Source organism: Ornithodoros turicata, chromosome 1, assembly GCF_037126465.1.
Source record: "Ornithodoros turicata isolate Travis chromosome 1, ASM3712646v1, whole genome shotgun sequence".
NCBI lineage: Eukaryota > Metazoa > Arthropoda > Arachnida > Ixodida > Argasidae > Ornithodoros > Ornithodoros turicata.
The window spans coordinates 207,102,686-207,126,884 of record NC_088201.1 but is presented as its reverse complement, the minus strand read 5'-3'; the positions used below and the strand labels follow the sequence as shown (position 1 = coordinate 207,126,884).

Below are 24,199 nucleotides of genomic sequence, written 5' to 3'. Positions count from 1 at the left end.
CCTGTATCTGCACCTGCAGGTAGCCAACATACTCATGAGGGATTTCTCGTGCAAAAATGATGTCCACAATTTCACGGAAAAGTAGCAAGAGCTCCCAGTCCTCATTCTCAGCGGGGACACTGTCACCAACCATGAGCGGCAGTAACCTCAGGAGACACCATTTTTGTGATGCCGTTCCAAGCAAGCCAGCTTTGTCACTCAGGAAAGTACGTCTTAATGGTTCAGGTTGATTTTTCCTGTCATGGAAACCGTAGTCAAACGAGGATATGGCATCTAAATCTTTGTATGTCAAAATGTCATCATTTAGAAGGCTTCGGAGAACTTGTCTGAGAACGTGCTCGAAGCCACCTTCCATAGCCACATCCCTTCGTGCATAGCGTCCGGAGGAAGCTGAGAAGTCACATCAAAATAGCTAAGCTCCAGCAAAGGTGATGAGCAGTTGACCCCATACATGCGCTTACAAGGAACACTGTTGATAGCAATAGCAGCCAGATGTTCTTGATGCATTGCTGCGGTACGCACTTTGCAGTCCTCTTCACTTGTAAGCACTGCAAGGTTGTTCTTGTAGGCAAGGCAAAACCGACAAACTTTTCCCTTGCTGAAACAACATGTGAAGCCACCAAGTCTGTTCAAGGAAAGGTTGTCACCGCAAAAGGCAAAAGCACGAACTTGCACTTGCTGCATGGCATCTCGTATCACTACAGAGATGCCTTTTGATTCCAGCTCCACCAAGTCTTTCATGAGAGGTTTTAGTATTTCTGACAGTCCGTACTTCTGCACACAGGTGTACTTAGCGAGGACCAAGAGGTGCATTGACCGCACTTTTGAACGGTACTTTGTATGAATATTCAAAAGTGTGACGTAGACACACAGCAGTTTGTGCTTCCCACGTTTTGCTCCCAACGGATTCACAATTTCCACCTCGTCAGAGTATAGGAGTAGAAAAATTGTACATTGGCTTCCGTCAGGGATGACTGCTTGGAATTGTTCCTTGAAGAGGGAACCATCCATGAAGGTTCTCAGGGTGCCCTCACTGTCACCTGATATCTGAGGATGTCCACGCAAGTTGGCCTCAACTTCTGGGAGTTCACAGAGCCTTTCGAGCAAAGGGGCCAGCGGTACATATTGAAATGTTTCACTGCTTCCGGGGATCTCATGTTCCTGAGGTGGCACGTACGGCAGATTATTCTTGGCATACTTTTGTCGTTGGTGCTGTGTTTCAATCCCATCAAAAATATCAATGAGAAAGTCACAGTCTAAGATTGAATGGACATCTTCTGATAGCGGTAGTGTTGACAGTCGACCTGACACCTGTCTTGCAAATGACTTGATGATGTGGCTCAGCATGAATTTGAATTGTTCAAACAGAGCACTAACCACACTATGAGGCAAGTTGTGCATTTCCGCTGCATTAAAAAAAAACATGCATATTGACTTCTTCATCTCTTTGCAAAAGCTCTCGAGCGACACCGATTCCTCTGGTCCTGCAGCTTTGTCGTTGTTAACTGCAGGGCCATTGACCTCTCCATCAGATGCGTTGTCGTTCAAGGACGCCGGGACGCACGCTTCTCCTGCCACGGGACTTCCAGCATCATTCCCGAAGTTGCTCCCATGGCTTCGGAGTGCTTCTGGGTGCCTTCTGTAGAGGTGGCTCTTGAATGCACTATAAGCTTCGTACCTTTTTGGGCAGCAATCAATGCCACAGGTGACGGCGAAGCCAGGTTCCCAAGCATGATGCGACCAGATGTGGTTCACTACGGTTATCAGTCGTCGCGACACGAAATGTCACTTTGGGCAATTAGTGACACTCATGACGTAGCCAAGTTTGACACGCACCGCTTCATGTAAATCTCTTGACTGTAGTCTGACGACCCGAACAACGTTACCGGCGAGAATAACCACGGGGAAGTCAGCGCGGGCAGGAGGACGCTATGTTGCGGTGCATTGTTGCCAACACAAATTAGGAAACCCGATGTTCGACTCCGAAATCGGCCACAATGACATCGATATGTGTCTGCTTGCTTCACGAAACAAAAAGTGCGCGATTTCGGTGCATAAACTAGCTGCCTTTATAACAAAAATTAGGAAACTTGCCACTTTATTCAATAAAAGTGTGGTCTTGCGAACTCAGCGGACTGAATCGTTTCGGCAGCGCTCTTGGATATCTGACGCAAGACCACTTGCAATAAGCAGGCTCCAATATCACATTTATGCTGAGGTTTCCTAAAAAAATCTACAAAATTACCTGCTCGTGACAATTTGGTTAGAGATTCACCCGCAGTACCTAGCTGCGGAGCAAACTTAGTGGTCCCAATGCGACAGTGAAATAACTGTACATTTTGTGGAAAATTTAAAAAAATCCTGAATCCTGAAACGAAGACCAAACAGGACAATAGGCGGCTGGATCAGTGGTTTATCCAGATAGTCGGTACCGGGGTGGGATGGGTGGGTGGATGTGGGTGTCGCCTTCTGCAGGGGCTGTAAGGCGAGTAACTTTTGAGTGTGTGTGTGTGTGTGGGGGGGGGGGTTGTTCATGGTCTGGATAGACCGCGCATATGCAGAGTCTCATGTTTTGTTGTTGTTATTGGAAAACACAGCGCCAATACAAGCTGTACGAGCGTAACATCTGTTTCTAACGTAAGTACGTTACAATGACCGTCAGTTTTCTTTTATCGCTCCCTTTGTGAAGCGCTATGTTAAAAAAAACCTATATGCGTGCCTATTACAATAAAAAACGTTCATTATTGCGATAAAATGGTTGGATAAGACCTTCGATTTTACTAATGCCGCATGTCACAGGCAGCGGTTGATTGTGTCTTTTTGAGGGAGGTGTTCAGTTTGGACGGGCGTCAGGTGCTTATTCTGGCCATAAAACTGAACAGCAAACTGGTGCGCTTTTCGTTTTTTTTTTTCTTATCTTTTGCCGGCTACCGGCCACAATCGAATGATTTTTGCGCATGCACTAATTCGATAAAAACATTTAACCTTCGTTTTGTGCATCCGACCGTTTGCGCACGGCTTCCCGGCCGTGCCGCACCCTCGGCCAATGGCACTGACGAAATAATAAGCTCCATCGGCACATAGTGATTCTTTTTATGTGTGTGTGCAATTAACGGGCGTCGTTTCAAAAATTTCTTGCGCGCAGCGGCACTGCACAACGGTGGTTCGCCGTTCGATACTTCCACGAATTGTCGTACAATTCAAAATATCGGGCTTCCTAACCTGACCTGACCTGACCTTACCTATCTTAATCCATAACTCGCCGCGGAATGCATGATGTTTCGCGTTGTTTTCGTGCTCGCAACTTGAATATGTCAACAAATTTCAAACTATGACGGACTTCCACGTTCCTTTCTAATCTAACATATCACACTCCCTAGCACATAAACCTGCACCCAAGACACGGACAACGTTCCGCAACTGTGCGGCATTAGGTATTTTTCAGATGCCACAAAACCCGCTTATTAAAAAGTTAACTAACGCTATGTAGATAATTGGCGTATGACCCACTGGCAGTCAAACGTCCACCGCACCAACCAAGTGCCAAGATGATACTTTCCGAATATTCCGAATAGGTTCTGTCCATGCCCCTATCTTGCAAAACCATGCATAGGATGAATGTTTCAGTTGGGCAGGACAGATTCAACTGAATGACGTTCGGCCAAATGGCTTTCGATGAAATGCTCTTGTTTCGATCAGACAGCTTTCGATCAAGCGGTGTTGGACCAAACATCTTTCGACAAAACGGCCTTCGATCAAACGTCTTCCATCAAACGGCGTTCGATCGAATGGGCGAACCCCCGGCCAATCAAGTTATTTGTGATAAGGATAAGAAACAGACAATTGATAATGTTGGATGCATCTGAGTAGGATGGCGTTCATGTTATCCCTGCAACAACGCTAAAATATGGTAGTACTGTGCACACAGCTAAAATCATCTTTAGGGAAATTGTGGATTTTCATTAAAATATATAGGCTCTGTCCAACCACGCTTCCCATTTAAACTTCATTTCTACGTACAGCCCTCTCATGCAAGTCCGGGAGGGGGGGGGGGAGTACACCAGCCCTGCTGCACACCACCACCCTAGCCAACGCTTATGGTCAGGAATGCACCGGTTACTACACGTGGCAATTCGTGGAACGCACTGATAGAACAAAGGGCTGGGCAAACCCCACCGAGATATCCTCCTAAACTTCGGCGTGACCCAAAAGCACAATGAACGGGTCGTACTGTTTCGCGAAGTGGCTACCATTCATCCCGGTGGATTACTTAACGGCAAAGAAGGATGACCTTGCGTTCTGTAACGTCACATGAATGACAGCACTTATTATTGTCCCATTCTACTGGCATCCGCCATCGCGGTTCGAGGGGCCAGCAGTACCAGATGTGAAGTTGGACCAGCAAGGCATCCTTTTTTTCGCCGGTGTAGGAAGTTCTCCATGGCGGCCATAAAAGTGCTTGTGACTTACGGCTCTCGGAAGCTACTAATAAGCGGACAAGAAAGATGTAGCTTCTCTGACCTGATCACCCCTATAACAGCGGCTCTGAGCATCGCACCACAAGAACTTTCTGCGAAAAAAGTTACGGTAAGTCTTAGTCCCGCTCGTATTACAAACAACTTATTTTCTGGGTATTGTGTATACGCTTGTCATGTTCGCATGTTGTGTAGCCTCTGCATATTCATGAATAGGGTTGCGTTTTTTTTCGCGGGATTGTCTGTTCTCATGTGCTGTTTCACGTGAGACGTTGATAGAAGTTAATAATTAACAAAGTGAGATACGTGCTAAAGGCCTACGGAGTATCCCTCTCACTCTTTAAGTGAGAGTCTCACTTAATATCCAGGGTGGGGGAGTAAACGCTTGTGTAACGGAAATGAAACAGAAGTTCCCGCTTTAGCTTGTGTGCAGCAATTTCTCGTAACGTGCCACGTGTGCTGCGTCTTGTCGTCCAACCACTTTGATATTCGACTGTTGTCGCGGCATCTTAGTAGTCGATGTTCTAAAACAGGTTGACCAGAACGCTTTCCGATGAACTCCTTAGGGGTTCGTTACATGCATATATATAATTCTTTTTCTGGGCACAGGTGTACGACGAGGACTTTCAGACATACGTGGAAATCACGGACAGCACAAGATTTGAAAACAAGGCGCGCGTACTGATTGAAGACGAGCAGCCTATAAGGTGTGTCCCATGACATAGTCAAGTTGTGCGAACTTTCCAAAAATCCCCTTTCAGAAGCTTTCCAAGGAGTTTATAAAGAGATGTTTGCAGAATTCAGGAGGATATACTTGGTCCACAAGAAGGAAATGCGCCTGACTCTACGCGGCCGTCAACTGAAGACTACGTCTTCCCGTCGCTGCCAGCGGACTTACATCAAGCCGCTGCCGCACATAAGCAAGGGCAGTATTTTGACCAGAGGGCAAGGATTGTCTCCTATCTGTACCGCGACATGTGCGGATACATTGGGTACGTTCCCATGCATGATGTGTTTCCGGCACATGATCACTAGTCCCTGAAGATGGAAGCTACTTTTATTGGTGCTCCAAGTCCTGTTCTTGTTGGATATTAATATTTGCCATGTTATATTATATGCTATATGCATATTATATGCTTGTTATATATTAATTTGCAATGGTACTGCTATTCTTATTGTTGTCATGTGGAAATCAGTGTTACAGGCAGCAGGCTATACGAGGTGGCGTCACGGAAGCTAGTGAAGAGATATCCGGCGCTAGCAGATAAAGTAGGACTTCCACATGTAAGTCAGCCCTTTTCTTGACCAAACGCATTGCGATAGTAGGGGAAAGTGGCCGGAATATTGTGTACATAAATGGCAAAATATCCCGTCTCACGGTTGCAGATACGAGCTGATGCGCCATATGTGTCCCACCCTGCGTGCTGTTATTTTCTCGTCTCTCTCTTCTTTTTTCTACACATGTGCGCGTCGGAATAGGATGCCGTCAGTTGCGTTTCGTTGTCGGCACCCTTTTCTAGCAGTGCTGATCGCTTTATTTAATTTTAGTAGTCCCTAACTTCAATTTAGTTGTAAAGTTTGCCAAGCGAGCGGCACATATATTCTGATGGGAGCTGGAAAGCCATTTCTCTGTTGTCACTGTCAGACTAACGTTTCTTTTTGCCCCTCTTCAATTAACACATCCCCCATATTTGGTGTGGTGAATATCATGTAAAATTACTGGTAGGGGTGCCCCAAGATCAAACTGCCACACACCGCGTATCTTTCTGTTGGTCATGTTTCGTCAAAAGATACAGCAATGGGCTGGACACTTCGTATATTGGGTTGCGCTGCGTTCCTTCATTCCTTATGAAGAAATATGTCCTTCTTTATGTCGTGTTCATTAGCGTTTAACTTTTTATTTTAAAGGGGTCCTGGAAAGCAGCCCTTATATCCAAGGGCAAATACGAACGACAAAAAATACGGATGCTGAGTGGGAGTCACCCGATGACATCGCAGAGAAGGCAACTTCCTGATCCTTCAAGTAGCCCGCCAGCACCGAAGAGGGTCTGTAGGAGAGCAGAGGTAGGTTCCTACATTGTGTCAGCATTTCAAAAAACACTTTCTCCCTTCGTCCGATATGACCATTAACGTTCAACATGCAGGCGTTGGAATCAAGCAGCTGCGCAGACGCTGAAGATGATGAGAGCGTTAATGCTCACATGGCTATCATCTCACAGGAGATGGCTAGGAGGGATCCCTGTGCGCTTATAGTGCACGACAGCATGAAACGAACTGCAAAGCACAGACAGCAGTGGATCTCTCAGAACCCGCCTGTTGATGAGATTTTTCAACGGTATCCTGCCCTCAAGGATCCTGAGCATGTATGCAGTCATCCACAGCAAGCCACTGTTTGCACAAATACATTCCTTGTGTCTTATTTCTTTCAGATTCAAATGGAGTTCCAATACCTCACGGGTGTAGAAATAGGCCTTACGCTACAAAGCACCATGGGCCGGATAAAGGACGAGGTCGTACGTCTGGCACGGAAGAAACGGCACATGAAAGCTTTCTTCAAAGGGCTGGAGACGATTGAGGCCTCAGAGGGTTCGCCTGATTTTACTTTTGGTTAGGCATTCTCTGCGCTGTGCTTTCTGCTGCTCTTATGATAACATTTGCATTTCTCTACTCAAACATATCGCAGGTGCGCTACTAGATGTTGCCATCCTCTGCCTACCAGCACTAGCCAAGGAAAGAAGGGAGGCCTTCATTGACATACTGGTACGTCATGCCCATTCATGCGATTATGCCGTATGAGAACAACGTCACTACACCATTTCTTCCTATAGAGGAAAGCACATTAATGCTGCCCACAAATACCCGCTTTATTCGTAGTTATTTTCTCTTTGATTTCACATGCATGCTCATTGTCGCAGGCGGAAAAGCGTTACGTGTACCCGTTCATTGGGTATGATGGCACCATTCTCCAGGACGCCACGTTCACGGTGTGTTTAGAAGACACGAGGATACGTGCTATCAGCCTCTGCGATGCCCTGGCCACGACACTGTCTCTCTTCTGGGCGACAAACATGGAATTTCCTCCGAAGGCGGCATCCACATTTCAGCTGCTTAGTTCACTGATTAAGGTAGATGTAGGCCCATTGGCAACATCAGTGAAGGTGGCAATATCTAGCCCGGCGTGCTGAATAAATTGTAAATAGTTTTACTCTATTTCGTCTCACAGTCCTTTGTCGATTTTTGCATGGGGCAACACGCACAGTAGTACAAGGTTTCTAACATCTGGATTACTGCACATGCCCTTTAGAAAAACCCGTAATTGTGGCGTGACATTTGGGAACTTCAGTCCGTTTACCGTGACGTACGTAAGTGACCAAGTGGACACTAAGGGGAGAGAGCACATTTTGACCGCATGCAATATACCGTTAAACTCCAATGGTTGAACGCTTCGACCAGTAGACCACGTCACCCCAGAGCATACATCTGTTGGACCCCAGCAGCACAACAGTTCTGCGGTTAACAGTAGAACTGTCGAAACATTCGGATGGCCATTTGTACTCCAAACGGTAGATATGCTCAACGACAGGTGTGGAACCGTTACACCTCCATGGTAGAACAGCTCTGCTGCGTAGAGTACAATATATAGACCTCTGAGAGGAGAATGTTCTACCGCACGAGTAGAACAAATAGGCTGATTGAAGTATAACTCTTCTACTCTTCTGGTAAAAAACATGGGCTGCAACCGGTAGAACTTTTAGACTGTACAAGTACAACTGTTTACCTACGGGAGTAGAACTTTTATACTTCAATAGTAGAACAGTTCCGCTCCGCGGAGTCGAACAGATGGACTTCAGCGGTGAGAATGTTCTACCAGAGGAGTACAGCAAATATGCCGAATGAAGTAAAACTCTTCTACCCTAGTGGTAGAATATTTGTACTGCAACCGGTAGAACTTCTTCACTGTACAGGTACAACTGTTCTACTGACAGTTGTGCCTGCAGCAGTAGAAACATTTCTACCCATACATTTGTACTCGAGCGAGTACAATTGTGGTTGCAACGCAGTTCTACTCGCGAAGGTACAAAATTCTACCCGTTTTTCTGAGAGTGTAATTAGCACATCAATTTTACAGAACAGAATAACTAGTTTACGTGGACACTTCGTCCTCCATGCTGTTGTATAAAGGTATAAAGCCGGTGTGCTATATTTTTCATCATGACGAATGTTGGCTTTTGGAACATCTTTGCAACTAGTCAAAGAACAAAATAGCAGTAGGAAAGTTAACCTGCATGTACTTCCATCTGCCTTGCAGAAAGCGAGAGAAAATTGTGTCCAATTATTTATTCTTACAGTGAACATAACCGTTTTTGTACTGTACACAATACTGCTGCAACCACACAAGTTGCAATGTCTGTCACTCTACTATAATACCATGATCCTCAGGACAATATTTTCATATTGTTACTGCTATAATGTACGATCACACAGGAAGAACTATGTCACTCCTATGAGCATTGAAGCTTCTCAAAGCGACGTAACCTTACCTGTTTGAACATCGTCTTCCGACATCTGCACGTCGCCGCTAGACAAGTTATTGTCTACGAGTGCCTCCTCGACGAGCTGCACATAACGGCTGTTGTCGTAACTCGAGAACAAAGCATAAAAAATAATGTCGATCGTCTTCTGGACAAAACTCACTACTACGCGTCAGTCTTCAGTGTTCTACGAAGTTTTCCTAGTCCGAACTCCAACTTCAACGATAAGATAATTCAAAGCTCTCTCTTGAGAAGTGCGCAGAACACATTCTGCCCGTCTTCGCACGCTTCCAGTCATGCGGTTTTCCTAAAGCATCTAACCATGCTTTGTGTGATTCAGCCTTTTTTTTTTGGAAGGGGGGAACGAAAAAATGAAAGAGTGGATCTTTCACCGATGTCCTCTTACAGTTGTAGCGACCCAGCTAGGCGCAGCGCTCTGTCATCGACGTACGCCGATCTTCGTCGGCATCTGCGCACGCTCCCAGCTCGCTGCGCTCTTGCAATTAAAACATTCTCGTTCCACCCTTCAACTAGAATGTTCTCTCTTCCTTCACTGGTGACCCGAACGTAGAACACAGCTACCATGACCTCTTCGGCGCCGACGATGCCGGACCCCGCACCGCTAGCGTCGCAACCTCCCACTCTTCATGCTGTAGCCGTGAAGATTCCGCCTTTCTGGCCTGCCGACCCGGCTCTGTGGTTCGCCAACATCGAAGAGCAGTCCGAGGCGTATCTGCACAGCAAACAAAATTATTTCACGTCGTTGGAGCGCTTGGCCCTAACGAAGCGTCAGAGGTCAGGGACGTTATCAGCAACCCCCAGCAGCCAACCCTTTCGACGCGTTAAAAGACGCGCTCACGAAGAGAACGACAGCCTCTGAACAGGAACGTCTGCGACAACTGCTCACAGCTGAGGTCCTCGGCGACAGGAAGCCTTCACAGCTGTTGCGTCGGATGCAGCAGTTGTTGGGCGATAGGGCCTCATCCTTGGACGAATCCATCCTGCGCGAATTATTCCTGAAGCGTCTTCCTCCAGGCTTTACGTGCACGACGACCTGGAGACGTGCACACACGTTTTCGTACGCGTCGACGCTGTCCGAAAGCCACTACAGCCCCCTTATACTGGTCCCTATCAAGTCGTTAGCCGCACTTCCAAGTTCTTCTTCCTCATCATCAACGGCAAGCACGAGCAAGTGTCCATCGACCGATTAAAGCCTGCATACATTGAGGCTCCTGCTGCTGACCTCACAGCTGCTCTGGTCTCCACCCCTCACTCGGTTTACCAGCCTGCCGTTCCCCGTTCAGCAAAATCCGTCCACCGGGCCTCTGTCCTGGTGATGCACCGCTCTTGCGTTTCACCAACGCGATAAGTGGGGGAGCAGCTGTAGCAATCCCAGCTAGGCGCAGCGCTCTGTCATCGGCGCACGCCGATCTTCGTCAGCCTCTGCGCACGCTCTCCGCTGGCTCCGCTCTTGCAATTAAAACATTCTCGTTCCACCTTTCAACTAGAAGATTCTCTCTCTTCCTTCACAGTCATCAGCAGCACAAGTCGTACCACTCATGCTTGGGATGAACGATGATTGCAGACTCACATAAACATGTCAAACCGAAACAATACAAGCGCCGGTATGGTGCAAAATGTAGGGCGCCAGTGATGAGAGGCCCAGTGACGTCGACTCGCACACTGTGCCCGAATTCCGCCGGGAGCGCGCAGCCTGCTGCAGAATCTGATTAAATTCGTTTTCTAATCACTCCGACTGTTTCAATGCGAAATATTCCGCTTACGTGCATTTCAGGTACCAACAATTGCGTTCGTACCTTCAGTGGAAATGCGGTTTTTGTCCGGACACCACCTCGAGGAACTGAACAGCAGCCAAGTATAAACAACGAAATAAACAGTACTCGTCCGCTATCCTGAGTATTTCCAAGCTCATGTCATCATTATTCCTAAACTTCGCACATTACGTGTGAGCAGTTTGCAGTGTGTTTCTGATTGGCTGTGACATGTTTCCTCTGCTGTTACTCATGTGTTGACATCGGGAGCTACACAGAAGACATGTCAGGAATAAATGTAGTGTGGGCTACATCGCCACACAACATAAAGACATCAGAAATGCATGTAGACTAATCAGGAAGCTATTATATAGTAATTAGGAATATTACTTAGGACATAATTGAAAACTTACTCGGAAGGGATTTTAAACCATGACAAACTCATCAAGTGTGCATCGAGCAAGACAGGCCAATTTTTAACATAAATTCATAAGAAATTTTCACAAAATTCATCAGAAATTCCGATGAGCCTGGTGTCAAAAGTCATTGACCTTTCAACAAAAAAAAATCATTAATTTTTTTGTAAGGGTATTTCTGTAGCCTTCGATGACGGTTAGAATAGATCTATTTCTGTATTTTTTTTTATACCAATGCTGCTTGTCCAAGGTAGAGGATATCTTAGAATATTGGTTGTTTTTCGTGATGGTGTTGTCAGAAAGATCGTAACAAATATAGCTGGATAAAAATAAGCTGTATCGTACTTGAGCACAACAGCCTGCACTTCAGAATTCTTTGTATTTGTAAGATATACCGTACTGCATGTAATACCCGTTATCTATGTGGGAACATTAATTTGTTGATGAAAACCGATAGATGGTAACGTAATACCCTGCAAATAGCTGTATGCTGATGTTGTATCGAAATAAAATCGCCCACTCTAATCGTTTTTTCTTCTAGACAAAACTTGGATGTCCGGACATATGTGTTTCGTCAGGTATGTTTGAGAGTTCTCTTCGGGTGTTCTGACAGACACTACGAACCCCTTTCGCACAGGTTTCAGTGCAGGGGCCTCCAAGAAATTCGCCCAAGTCTGCATTCTGAATTCGCTTTGAATTTTATAATTATTAGCGTACAAGTGATGGTCTCAGAGGGGGATAACCCCCTCTGACACTCCCACCTCCACCACCACCGCCACCAATTTGTGTGTGGGTATCACACACAAATAATTGGTCCCGGGGGTAAGACGTGGAACCACATGCTGTAGCAACGCGTCTTACAAAGAATGGTTAGTAGCACAGAGAGAAGCAGTATTGGTATACTGAACTCAAGTGGAACCCATTCATACACAACCTTATGCCTGGGCCATCCCTATGGGCCTTCTCGCACCTCGAAAGATTTGCAGTTAGAGGTTCCTATCATGCGCACCAAGATCATAATGATAAGTATATACTTTCGAGGTCATTATGCTGGTACCAATTCGGTTGTGCAACGATTAAGAAATAATATGATCGCATTGGCCTTTCTCATGGTGGTGGTGGTGGTGGTGGTGATAGGGCTTGCCGTTGTCGGCCTCACGTATGTGGGCAACGTCACGACTCACGCCCTGGGGGAATGTGCGTCCTGGGCCGACTTGTAAGGGAACTGTGCCGACATATGTCTGAAAGCGTCTGAGGAAAACCCAGGAAAAACCCCAGACAGCACAGCCGGCACCGGGATTCGAACCCGGGTACCTCCCAGTCTCGCCTTTCTCATTGTTTATAGTGAAACGACAGTTCACCCATTCAGAGAACGGCGACGCCTCTTCGTTTTTTTTTTAATTGATTTGCGTTTCATAGGACATGTGTCTCTCACTATAAGATTGTGGCGGCCCATGGAAGATGATGAAGAGGTGCCTCTGCTGCCACACGCCACTGTGCTGGTACAAGTTTTATCGGCACCGTCCTTGCGTGAGGCCACGCCCATATGGACGCTGGGACATTCCATCATCCCCGGTCAGGACTCATGTAGAGGAAGACCATCGTCCGGATGTAGTTCCGTATCGGGACCACTGGCTTTTTTAAAGAAAAACGAATAAAAACAAAAATCTAACGCTTTTACATGAAAGAGGAAGTAATTAGTAACGAAATTCAACAGGGAATGTCCCTCGTATATTGCGTAAAACGTATAAAAATTAAATTTTATCGCCAGTTTCTTGATGGCGATCCGCCATCTTGGCTGAAGACCTTACTGACCTAACCCGAGGCACAGTCTCGACGCCCGCACCGCCTAGTGCGTGCCCTGGGGGGCGGCGTCCCCCCCAGACCCCCCAATCTGTAGAACCTAACTTAACCCAACCTCACTAAAGTGAGGTGATTTAGCCCATTTCGACGACCCTACCTTTCGCAAGACGGCAAGTTTCGGATCAGTTAGGCTTAGCATTCCCGTGTTTCTCCTGCACTAAAAGTGAATCAGATGGGGTTGTTTAAATGCATATAAATAAACTTCTACTCCACAGAATTTTATAATTCTTACATTTTTAGATTCAGTATATGATCTTCTTCCACTTCTATGCAATATTTACTTTCCTAACCGTTTCAGTAATTTTTAAAAACGAGTGGTCCCGATACGGAACTACACCCCATCGTCCTCTACATTTGGTGACCCGGACAACGACCACCATATTCGGTGTAATTCGGTTTCCAACCATCCCAAATTTCACATCGACGGCTATTATCGGGCAGCAACATCCGCTCACCTGCTCAAGACTTAGGGCCCGCCTATCGTGAGTCACCGAGCACTTCTCTCCAACGGGGCTACGCTCGCTTCTTCTGACCCGGCACTCTCCGGCTTCAACACCCGGTACCGGTCGAGGTACACCGTGGTCCCGCAAACTTCTCAAGGCCTCCACGTACTTCCCGATGGCACCCCGGCAACGCTTTCCGGAAGACGCTCGCGGAAATGTCTCACGCTGCCCCCATCATCCTGCTTCCACTTGGCACGACGCAAGCTGATCACTAGCGCAGCAGCACGTCGCCCAGCGCACTACATCTACCGTCCGCAAGAACGTTCTACAACGAATGTCCACGTCCGCTATCCTGCCGCGCCTGCTTCCGCGAACTCAAGCAGTATGCAAAGCTTTCCCACGTCCACGTGACATCATCATTCCTCCCGTCTTAGTATTGACGCGAACCTCAACCACTCAACCGCCAGCCCAGCTCCTCGTATAAAAAGGGGGGGGGGGAGTAATGTGGCGGCCCGTGGAAGACGATGAAGTGCTGCTTCTACTGCCACGCGCTACGGGCGGTGCGCGACATTTCTGTCGGCACCGTCCCAGCGTGAGGTCACGCACATCTGCCCGCTGGAACATTGCATCATCGCAGTCAGGGCTCATGTAGAGGAAGACCGTCGTCCTCTGCAAGATCTATATTATCTTCCGTTGAGCACATTGTAGTGACATAGAACTTAAAGAGACGGTATCGCACCTCCTGCCTCTCTCATAAAGTGTACCATTCGATTGCCCTTTGTTGAAAATGGAATACTGCGAATTTAAACAACCGAATTAAATTGATAAAGATACAGAGCATGCCGCCACCTGTGTTGGCAACAATAAGAACGGCCACGCCGCCCTGCGGGAAAGTCCGTGATAGGATACAGAAATCGTCTGTTTTTGCGCGCGCTAGTACATAGGCGTGAGGAGACGACTTTCAGAAGTTTCTGGGCACCGCGGCAACTCTCGTACATTTTCTCTCTGTTCTCAGGTGAAGAACGCACATTCTAAGAAGTGCAAGCCTAGCGGTTTAGAACAACTACGTTAATCCTCAGAGACAAGTTAAAAGTCGTAGGACAACCCCACCCAAAATCACAAATCTGAAGTCGCTGGCCATCAGCTCCGACCAAAAATATGTTACGCGCGATTCCATCACACTCACCATTGCACACTGATCATGACAATGAAAAAAATGGCTATGAAGCAAACGAACTGGTGAAGATGGTGCGTAATGTAAAAATCCCGAGACTTGGGAACACTGATCATGCTTCGAAATGAAGTGTGGCTGACGACGTACATGGAGAAGGGGTGCGTGTTTATTTAATAACCGCATTGAGTACTCGCGGAAAGAGAACACGTGACTATACGTCATGACAGCCTATACGTGTAATCGTACTGTGAACGTCTAAATCAACTATTTTCGTTCCTTTTTTTAATCCTCAGTTTGCAGTGTGCACAAGTATGTGTGTGTTGTCGACACAGGATCAGCGTTGGGGGCGAGTTTTCGTATCGCCCCCCCCCCCCCTAACTTGGACGTCTGGCTACGCCACTGGCTTCCACGTATCCGATTATGCGCCACATTATCAGAGACCGCACAGTCAATGCTCGGACTACATGCACCGCTGGCGGAGGTATATGACTGAGTGTCCCCATTTCGAGAGCAAAGGGGTAACGCAACCCAAGGTGCTTCTCCAACTTACAATTACCATGACAAGGACGACGTTTCCGCAGGCCGACGCCATTCGTGACGTATGCATGACAGAAGCGCAGGTTCCGTCGTCTGCTATTACGGCATGTTTCAACAAATTCCTCGAAAACGACTTGGTTATTCAGAATGGAACTTTGACGGTCGTATGTGTACAGTACTCGTGTAGCTAGTTTTGGCTAAGTTTGGCTAAGACCGGCCCTTTAACGCTTATCTGTTTAAACGCTCGCAGTGTTGCTAACAAAAAGATAGAGATTGGAAGTGTCTTGTTTGAACATAATCCTGATGAGTAGCGATAACTGGAACCCGGTTGAGTCTAGAAATTGAGAGTGCTGAGATTTTTCCTGGCAGTTACAGCGTAATCAGGAATAATAGAATATCTCGGGGGGGGGGAGGTGTTGCCATACTACTAAATGATGATTTCCAGTTTATTGCATTACCTTCTGCAGATTGGGAAAGCGTATGGTGCATACTGTTTACAGACAAAGGGACTTGACGATAGGGGTTGTATATACGCCCCCTGGTGCTGATGTAGCGGTGATTAAGGGATTGTCTGACCATATAAGCAAGTTTGCTAAAACAACGAAAAAGGTGGTTATGTGCGGTGATTTTAATCTCGATGGTGTGGACTGGAATAGTATGATGTGTCTTTATGTCATAAAGGTGCTAGCGCTGAACTTCTTTGTGATACGATGTTTTGAGTTCAACTTATTAAGACAGTATATAAACCTACTAGGTTTACTTCCACAACTGCATCGTAACTGGATTTGGTGTTTGTGAGTCAGACTTTAAATGTTTCTCCTCGCAATATTTTTGATGGCATTTCTGATCATTCTATTGTACGACTAACTTGCGATTTAGTCCCTGCTCGCACAACCAGTAAGCGGTTTACCACAACCCGCAATTTTGCAAATGCTGATGATGTCGGTATTCCGGATCATTTGGCACACGAATTTGATCGTTCTCGCGACGCGTCAGTAAGGGGTGATTCTAATGAGCTCTGGTCACTCTTTCTCAATATTGTACAACATTCTGCTCAGACATTTGTTCCAATTAGAAAGAGGCAGGTCGCAACGCGCAAGCAAAAACCCACGGATTGATCGTGAAATAAATCATTTGAAACGCCGTCTTAATAGGATTACAAAACAGCCGCACCCTAACTCCCAACGGGTTACTGACCTTAGGAGAGAACAGAGAAACAGAATACGTGATAGGAAATTTCAGTCTTACAATCAGGCCCTAGCGAGTTTCCTTGTGGAATCACCACCCAAGTTCTGGCGTTACGTTGTACCGCCAAAGAAAAGTTGTGATGCGATCTCATCCAACCAACTGAGATCCGATAGAACATGATTAAGAACGCGGAGGGACAGGGACAAACACACACGGTGGTGGTCAACGTTGAACGCGTTGAACGTTGAACCCCTCCGTGTGTGTTTGTCCCTGTCCCTCCGCGTTCGTAATCATGTTATGTCCCAACCAACACGCTCTACACCTTCCCGCAGATCCATAATCATGTAATCTGTAGTGTATGTTGCGGATGCAGATCGGACGCGGATAACGTGTGTGCGGATGCGGATCGGATGCGGATGCCGAAAATCTCATCCGCGCAGGGCTCTATGCAAACGGTTCCGAGGCGGCCGTACATCAATATAACACGATCCCGGGCGGGGTGGCTCGAAGACCAGTGTCAGAGTTCCTGAGAACATCAAACTTGTGGAGCGCCTGATCCTCAAGGACCGATGGATAACATGTCTCCAACTCGGACCTTTCTGTGGGAATGTTAAACCCTATTATCCATAACGTCCGGTTTCGGAAAGCTAGTGCCCGTTGGGTCCCGAGGCAGATGTCCGTGTTTGGCCGGCAGAGAAGGCAGGAAATATGCCAAGAGCTAAGGTACCGTTTCGACACTGAAGGACGGCCGTACCTTGAACGGATCATGATGTGCGATGAAACGCGGGTGCAGCATTTCACTCCTGAGTCTAAACGCGCATCAGAACCGTGGAAGCATCTGGGCTCGCCAGCTCCCTAGAAGTTCCGAAGCACACTGTCTGCGGGTAAGGTCATGGCCATGATTTTCTGGGACAAGGCTGGCGTTGTTCATGTTGATTTTCTACCCATGGTACCGCCATCAATAGTGCACATTACTGTCAGGTTCTCAGGGATGTGCACAAGGCGCTGATGCAGAAGCGGCCGGGTCTCATCACCAAGGGAGTCCACCTCCTACAGGCCAATGCACGCCGGCATACCGCGCATCTCACGACACGCACCTGCTAAGTTGTTGCTGAGGGAGTTGCTGCCACGTCCTTCTTACAGTCCAGACCTCGCCGCCAGCGATTTCCATCACTTCGGGCCACTTAAGGCTGTTCCTTGGAGGCCACTTCAGCTGCGACGACGAGGTCAAAAATGCGGTCCGATCACGGCTGCTACGCGCCGGTAAGGATTTCTACGCTGCTGGTATCGAAGCCCCCATGAAACGTTGGGACAAATGCATTAGTACAGCTGGAGCTTACGTTGAAAAATTGAACTAATGTCTTGCCTGTGCGTTAATTTTACCTTTGCGAAAAATGAAAGGTCCCGGTTTGACTTGAACACCCCTCGTATAGTCAGACAATCCCTTCATTACCGCTACATCAGCACCAGGGAGTCTATATACAACACCTATCGTGACAGTCCCATTGTATGTAAAGAGTTTGCACCACACGCTTTGAAAATCTGCATGTGGTAATGCAATAAACTGGAAATCTTTATTTATTAGTATCGCAACACCCCCCCCCCCCCCGAGAGATATTCTATCCTTCCTGATTACACAGTAGCCGCCAGGAAAAATCCCAGCACTCTGAATTTCTGGATGCAACCGGGTTTCAGTTATCGCCAACTCATCAGGATTATGTTCAAACGAGACACTATCAATCTCCATCTTTTTGCTAAAAACACTGCAAGCGTTTAAACAGATAAGCGTTAAGTTAGACGTGTAGAGGTGTACGTGGAACCTGCTGAACTCCCTTCAACTGCGTATCATAAATGAATTATTTATCAAGAATGTAACTTTTATCACATGATAGGCAAGCCTGCGCGATGGGCAAGAACACGTAAACAAACACTAACACGAAGGCTCAAACGTTTTACGTGTTCTTGCCCATCGCTCAGGCTTGCCTATCATGGAATTTATCCACCAGCTAGCCTGCATTTACGCCATTCTGCTAAATCTTATCATTGCGAAGTCGGTAGGGCTCTCCGCTTACCTTGGCGTACTTCAGCAACTCTGCCGTTTCTAATCGGACCGCGAGGAAAAATCCTCATTGGTGTATACAGGGTGTCCCAGAAAACGTGTCATTGAATTATAATAAAAAAACTACGCCACCTAGAATCATGCGGTCAACGGCATTTGTTCTTATTAGGTTTTTGCCACCTTGTAAAGTTAATGTCATGTACCCCAAGTTTAATTATGCAAATATTTGCGAACTGAACTCAGAAATTTGCCAAGGGAAGGTCACTTTTTTACCCCACCAATATGAAGAGCGTGCCGAATTCACTCCAATTCATGATAATTGACAGTGATATTCACGAGCTATCCCATCGGAAAAAATAGCCGAATATCATGCTTTTCGGAGCACCGGACCATAACGCGCGATGTCTTTTTGAGTGCAATCGCTGGCAGTGCGACGAAAGGAGGTTGCGAAGCCAGCCCAAAGAGTGATAGTAGAAAAAGTAGTGTTCCTAAAATTGGGAGAGGGAAAGCATTATCCCAGCGAAAGTCGGACGTGATAAGCCATGCCCTGCGTTATCTCTTTTTGCGATGCCGGGGTGGGCTGTGTTTCCAACCTCCTTTCGTCGGACTGACAAAGATTGCGCTGAAAAATTCATCGTGCGCTATTCTGTGCGACCTCCGTAGAGCATGATGTTCGGCTATTTTTTCCGACGGGATAGCTCCTGAATATCCCTGTCAATTATCATTAATTTGAGTAAATTAGACACGCTTTTTACATTGGTGGGGTAAAAAAGTGACATTTACTAGGCAAATCTCCGAGTTCAATTCGCAAAAATTTACATAATTAAACTTACATTACACGACATTCACAATTTCACATGAGGAGGTGGCAAAAACCCAGTAAGAACAAATGCCGTTGACCGGATGACTCTAGGTGGTGTAGTTTTTTTATTATAATTCAATGACACGTTTTCTGGGACACCCTGTATATTTGAACCGCGCAGCTTCTTAGAACCCGATAGCACCTCTATATCACTACTGTGATCTCAGTTGCAGAGGACGATGGTGTTCCTGGACATGAGTCCTGACAGACGATGATGGAATGACCCAGCGAACGGATATGCGTGGCATCACGCTAGGACGGTGCCGATAGAACTGTCGTGCCAGCGCCGTAGCGCGTGGCAGCAGAGGCACCTCTTCATCGTCTTCCACGAGCCGCCACATCACTCCCCCCCCCCCCTTTAGACGCGGAGCTGCGCTTGCGGTTTGAATGGTTGACGTTCGCGTCAATACTAAGACGAGAGGAATGATGATGTCACGTGGACGTGTGAAAGCTTTGCATACTGCTTGAGTTCGCGGAAGCAGGCGCGGCAGGATAGCGGACGTGGACATTCGTTGTAGAACGTTCTTGCGGACGGTAGATGTAGTGCGCTGGGCGACGTGCTGCTGCGCTAGTGATCAGCTTGCGTCGTGTCAAGTGGAAGCAGGATGATGGGGGCAGCGTGAGACATTTCCGCGAGCGTCTTCCGGAAAGCGTTGCCGAGCTGACGCATATGCGGCGTCAGGGCGTAAGGACAGCGACCTACCGATACCGGTAGTGGAGCGTGTTGCTCACTGAACGGTCGCAGGTGATGCCCGGGTGTGCCATCGCGAAGTACGTGGAGACCTGGAGAAGGGTGAGGGACCACGGGGTACCGCGACCCGTTGGTGCGTTCAAGCCGAAGAGTGCCGGGTCAGAAGAAGCGAGCATAGCCTACGATTACGAGCCCCGTTGAAGGGACGTGCTCGGTGACTCAGGATAGGCGGGCGCTACCGCCATCGTCTGCTGTCTTCAGCAAGAGAGCGGATCTTGCTGCCCGACAACAGCCGTCGTTGTGAAAGTTTAGATGGCAGGAAGCCGAATTACGCCGAACATGGTGTTCGTTGTTAGGGTCACCAAATGTAGAGGACGATGGTCTTCCTCTACATGAGTCCTGACCGGCGACGATGGAATGTCCCAGCGGCCAGATGTGCGTGGCCTCACGCTACGACGGTGCCGATAGAACTTGTACCAGCGCAGTAGCGCGTGGCAGCAGAGGCACCTCTTCATCGTCTTCCACGGGCCGCCACAATCTTATAGTGACAGACATATGTCCTATGAAACGCAAATCAATTAAAAAAAAAACGAAGAGGCGACGCCGTTCTCTGAATCGGTGAACTGTCGTTTCACTATAAACAATGAGAAAGGCCAATGCGATTATATTATTTTTTTATCATTGCACAACCGAATTGGTACCAGCATAATGACCTCGAAAGTACTTATCATTATGATCTTGGTGCGCATGATAGGAACCTCTGACTGCAAATCTTTCGAGGTGCGAGAAGGCCCATCATGGCCCCGGCATAGGGTTGTGTATGAATGGGTTCCACTTGAGTTCAGTATACCAATACTGCTTCTCTCTGTGCTACTAACCATTCTTTGTAAGACGGGTTGCTACAGCGTGTGGTTCCACGTCTTACCCCCGGGACCAATTATTTGTGTGTGATACCCACGCACAAATTGGTGGCGGTGGTGGTGGAGGTGGGAGGGTCAGAGGGGGTTATCCCCATCTGAGACCATCACTTGCTCGTTTATAATTATAAAATTCAACGCGAATTCAGAATGCCGACTTGGCCGGATTTCTTGGAGGTCCCTGCACTGAAACCTGTGCGAGAAGGGTTCGTGGTGTCTGCCAGAACGCCCGAAGGGAACCGTAAAACATAATTGGCGGAACAGATATGTCGACATCCAAATTTTGGCTTAAGCTAGAGTGTGCGATAGAGTGGGCAGCTATTCGCAGGGTATTGTATTACCATCCTTCGGTTTTTATCAACAAATTAATTTTCCCTCACGGGTAACGGATATTACGTGCAGTACGGTATATCACATTCTTACAAGTACACATAATTCTGAAGTGCAGGCTACTATGATCAAGTACGATACAGCTTATCTTTATCCTATACATGACCAGAATTTTGGGACACCTCCTTTGATGCAGGTTCTGCCTGATAGCAGAAGAACATGTAGGAAAGCCAACTTGAAAGAAAAGTATGAGGTGAGGAAGAAGGAAAATGAAAAGAGGCGTGGGCAGACGAGAAAGGGAACATCAGATATCGCGCGTGGAGCCTGGCTATCAGCAGCAATTGCCTAACGCGGAATGAAAAATGTGACAATCAGTTCTGATAACTGCTGTTAATCCTTTCTTTGCTGTACTGCTGTTTATAATTCTTGGCTGCTGCTGGTAGCGTGTGGAACGGAATGACTGGCACTCGTAAGCATAGGTCGGCATTTTGCTAAGAATTCATTCAACATCACATCATGGTCAGTTTTCCACAAAGCCCATCACATCACATCACCGTCATAAACCATCACATCACGAGCCCGTAACTCAACTTCAACCTCAGAATTCATCACTTCATAACCCATCATTCAACTTCAACTTCACAATTCATCACATCATAACCCATCATTCAACTTCAGAACCCACATCACATCATTCAACTTCAACTTTAGAATTCATCACATCATAACACATCATTCAACTTCAACTTCAGAACCCATCACATCACATCACATCATTCAACTTCAACTTCAGAATCCATCACATCATAACCCATCATTCACCTTCAGAACCCATCATCAGAATTCAACTTCAGATCCCATCGCGGTTTTGAAGTTGAATTCCTATGCTGGGTTCTGAAGTCGGTGATGGATTTTGAAGTTGAAGTTTGTGATGGGGCTTTGAAGTTGAATTCCTATGATGGGTTCTGAAGTCAGTGATGGATTTTGAAGTTGAACTTTGTGATGGGGTTTTGAAGTCGAATTCTTATGATGGGTGCTGAAGTCGGTGATGGGGTTTTTGAAGTTGAACTCCAACGAAGGCCTACGTGGGGTGTGCCCGGCTGCAGGATTACGACGCTAGCGTCCTGCTCGCCTGTGTTTGCGTGGGTTTCCTGGTAGTGGCAGCAAAAGCGGAAGCGAAGGGGGGGATGCTGTTTGGAGGGTGCGGTCAGCCTGCACACGGTTGGACTTGGAAGCAGGGTTTACCAATGAAGGAGGAAAGGGAGGGATGCCACGTTTACCTCCGCTGTCGCATGTGAACTGCGGAAGGTGTATTGCTTGCGCGGTAGGGTTGTTGCACAATATTGCGCCCGTTGTTGACAGATAAGTGAGCGCATAGCACATTGCGCGTTCGTGTGGCTTTGGGTGACCGCTGATGGGGTTTTGAAGTTGAATACCAAGGAAGGCCTACGTTGGTGTGCCAGGCTGCTCGCTGCTGGGGGATTTCGACGTTGGCGTCTTCCTCGCCCCTGCTAGCGTGGATTTCCTGGTAGTGGCGGCGAAAGCGTAAGCGGAGGAGGGGTATGCTGTTTGGAGGGTGCGGTCGCCTTGCTCTGGGTTGTGCTTGGAAGCAGGGTGCACCAAGAAAGGAGGAAAGGGAGGGACGCAACGTTTGACCTCCGCTGTCGCATGTGAACGGCGGCGGGAGGTGTGTTGCTTACGCGGTACGGTTGTTGCACAATGTTGCGCCCGTTGTTGACAGCTAAGTGAGCGCGTAGCACATTCCAGGTTCATGTGGCTTCGTACGATATCCTTGCCTGTCGGCACATTGAACGTTCATATGACTTTGTACGATCGTCGTGTCTGCCGGTACATTGCACGATCATGTGGCTTCGTACGTCTGGCTTTTCCGCCGTGCCATTTTTCACTCGTGACGCGGGGGTATTAGCTTCGGCATCGGAATACATCGTGGCCTGCCACTCAGTATTACATGAGTTCTTGTGACATGATGCTTACTGACACTGGAAATAGCCGTCATGGACTAATTCAGCGACTTGTAATCACCTTCGCTGGACATATGTTTTTACTCTAGTTCTTCCATGCAATACACCACTGCAGTGGTTTATCCGGAATCCCAAGCAGGGGCCGTGGTCATTATTACAGCTACGTGATAACAGCTTTACACGTATAATTACCGACAGGTCATTACAGCTGAAACGGCAAGCCCCCTTTTTTGCAGGGGGTGTCGCCAAACTTTTTTCTTTGGGGTGGGGGGTGTCACAGGGATGTATCATGGTCTGGGTAAATCACTGACACCAAAAACTGAGAATCTGTCCTTGGAAAAGTGTAACCCATTGTATTCTTTTTCCTCCGAGGAGGGTATATACGGACGAACACTAAGTGAATTCTTAACGACCGAGGCGTTTGGACACATGTAATACATACAGAATGTGAGGCGCAAATTGAAGTGAAGACTGCAAGGGGCCCGGAAGACCACCAACTTACAGTCCGTGAAACAGTTTCTTTTCCTCTCACACAATCTCTAAATAAATATGTGTCGACACAATTCCCGCGACACAACAATTCCCACTCTTACCTGTTTTTATTTGATGTTTGAAACAACCTCTCATCATAATCACTTGACTGTAGTGTTAGTCACTTTTTGAGGTAACTTCGCAAAAGTATCACGAGCAAAGTTAGAAATTTCTATTTCGCTTCACGTCCAAGCAAGCAGAACGCACAACGCGGGCTCCTTTCTTTTTATTTTGCTGCTGAAAAATCCGATGACAGTGACCCCGCCTCTTGCACGTGCGCGGCGCCAGCAGCCTGTCTGCTCCGCCTTGTTGCAGCGCGATGTACTGGATGTACGCAAACGCAATTCCGATGTGCTTCTGAGTTAGGTCGCAGCAGAGCATGGAGTGCATTTTTTTTACGGGGAAGGTGATAAGGCCACTGGCAACG

At 47.4% G+C, this 24,199-nt stretch overlaps 1 protein-coding gene across 1 annotated transcript; it reads right to left on the bottom strand.

Annotated features, from left to right (window-relative positions):
- Positions 1–303: 303 nt before the first annotated feature.
- Positions 304–1,401, bottom strand: LOC135393978 (uncharacterized). The gene has a single exon (XM_064624390.1). The coding sequence runs from the start codon at positions 1,399–1,401 to the stop codon at positions 304–306; it is 1,098 nt and encodes a 365-aa protein (XP_064480460.1).
- Between the last annotated feature and the right edge of the window lie 22,798 nt (positions 1,402–24,199).

Bases quoted from the DNA above. Each gene is read 5' to 3' on its own strand.
- LOC135393978 (XM_064624390.1), bottom strand. From the start codon at position 1,401: ATGCACAACTTGCCTCATAGTGTGGTTAGTGCTCTGTTTGAACAATTC.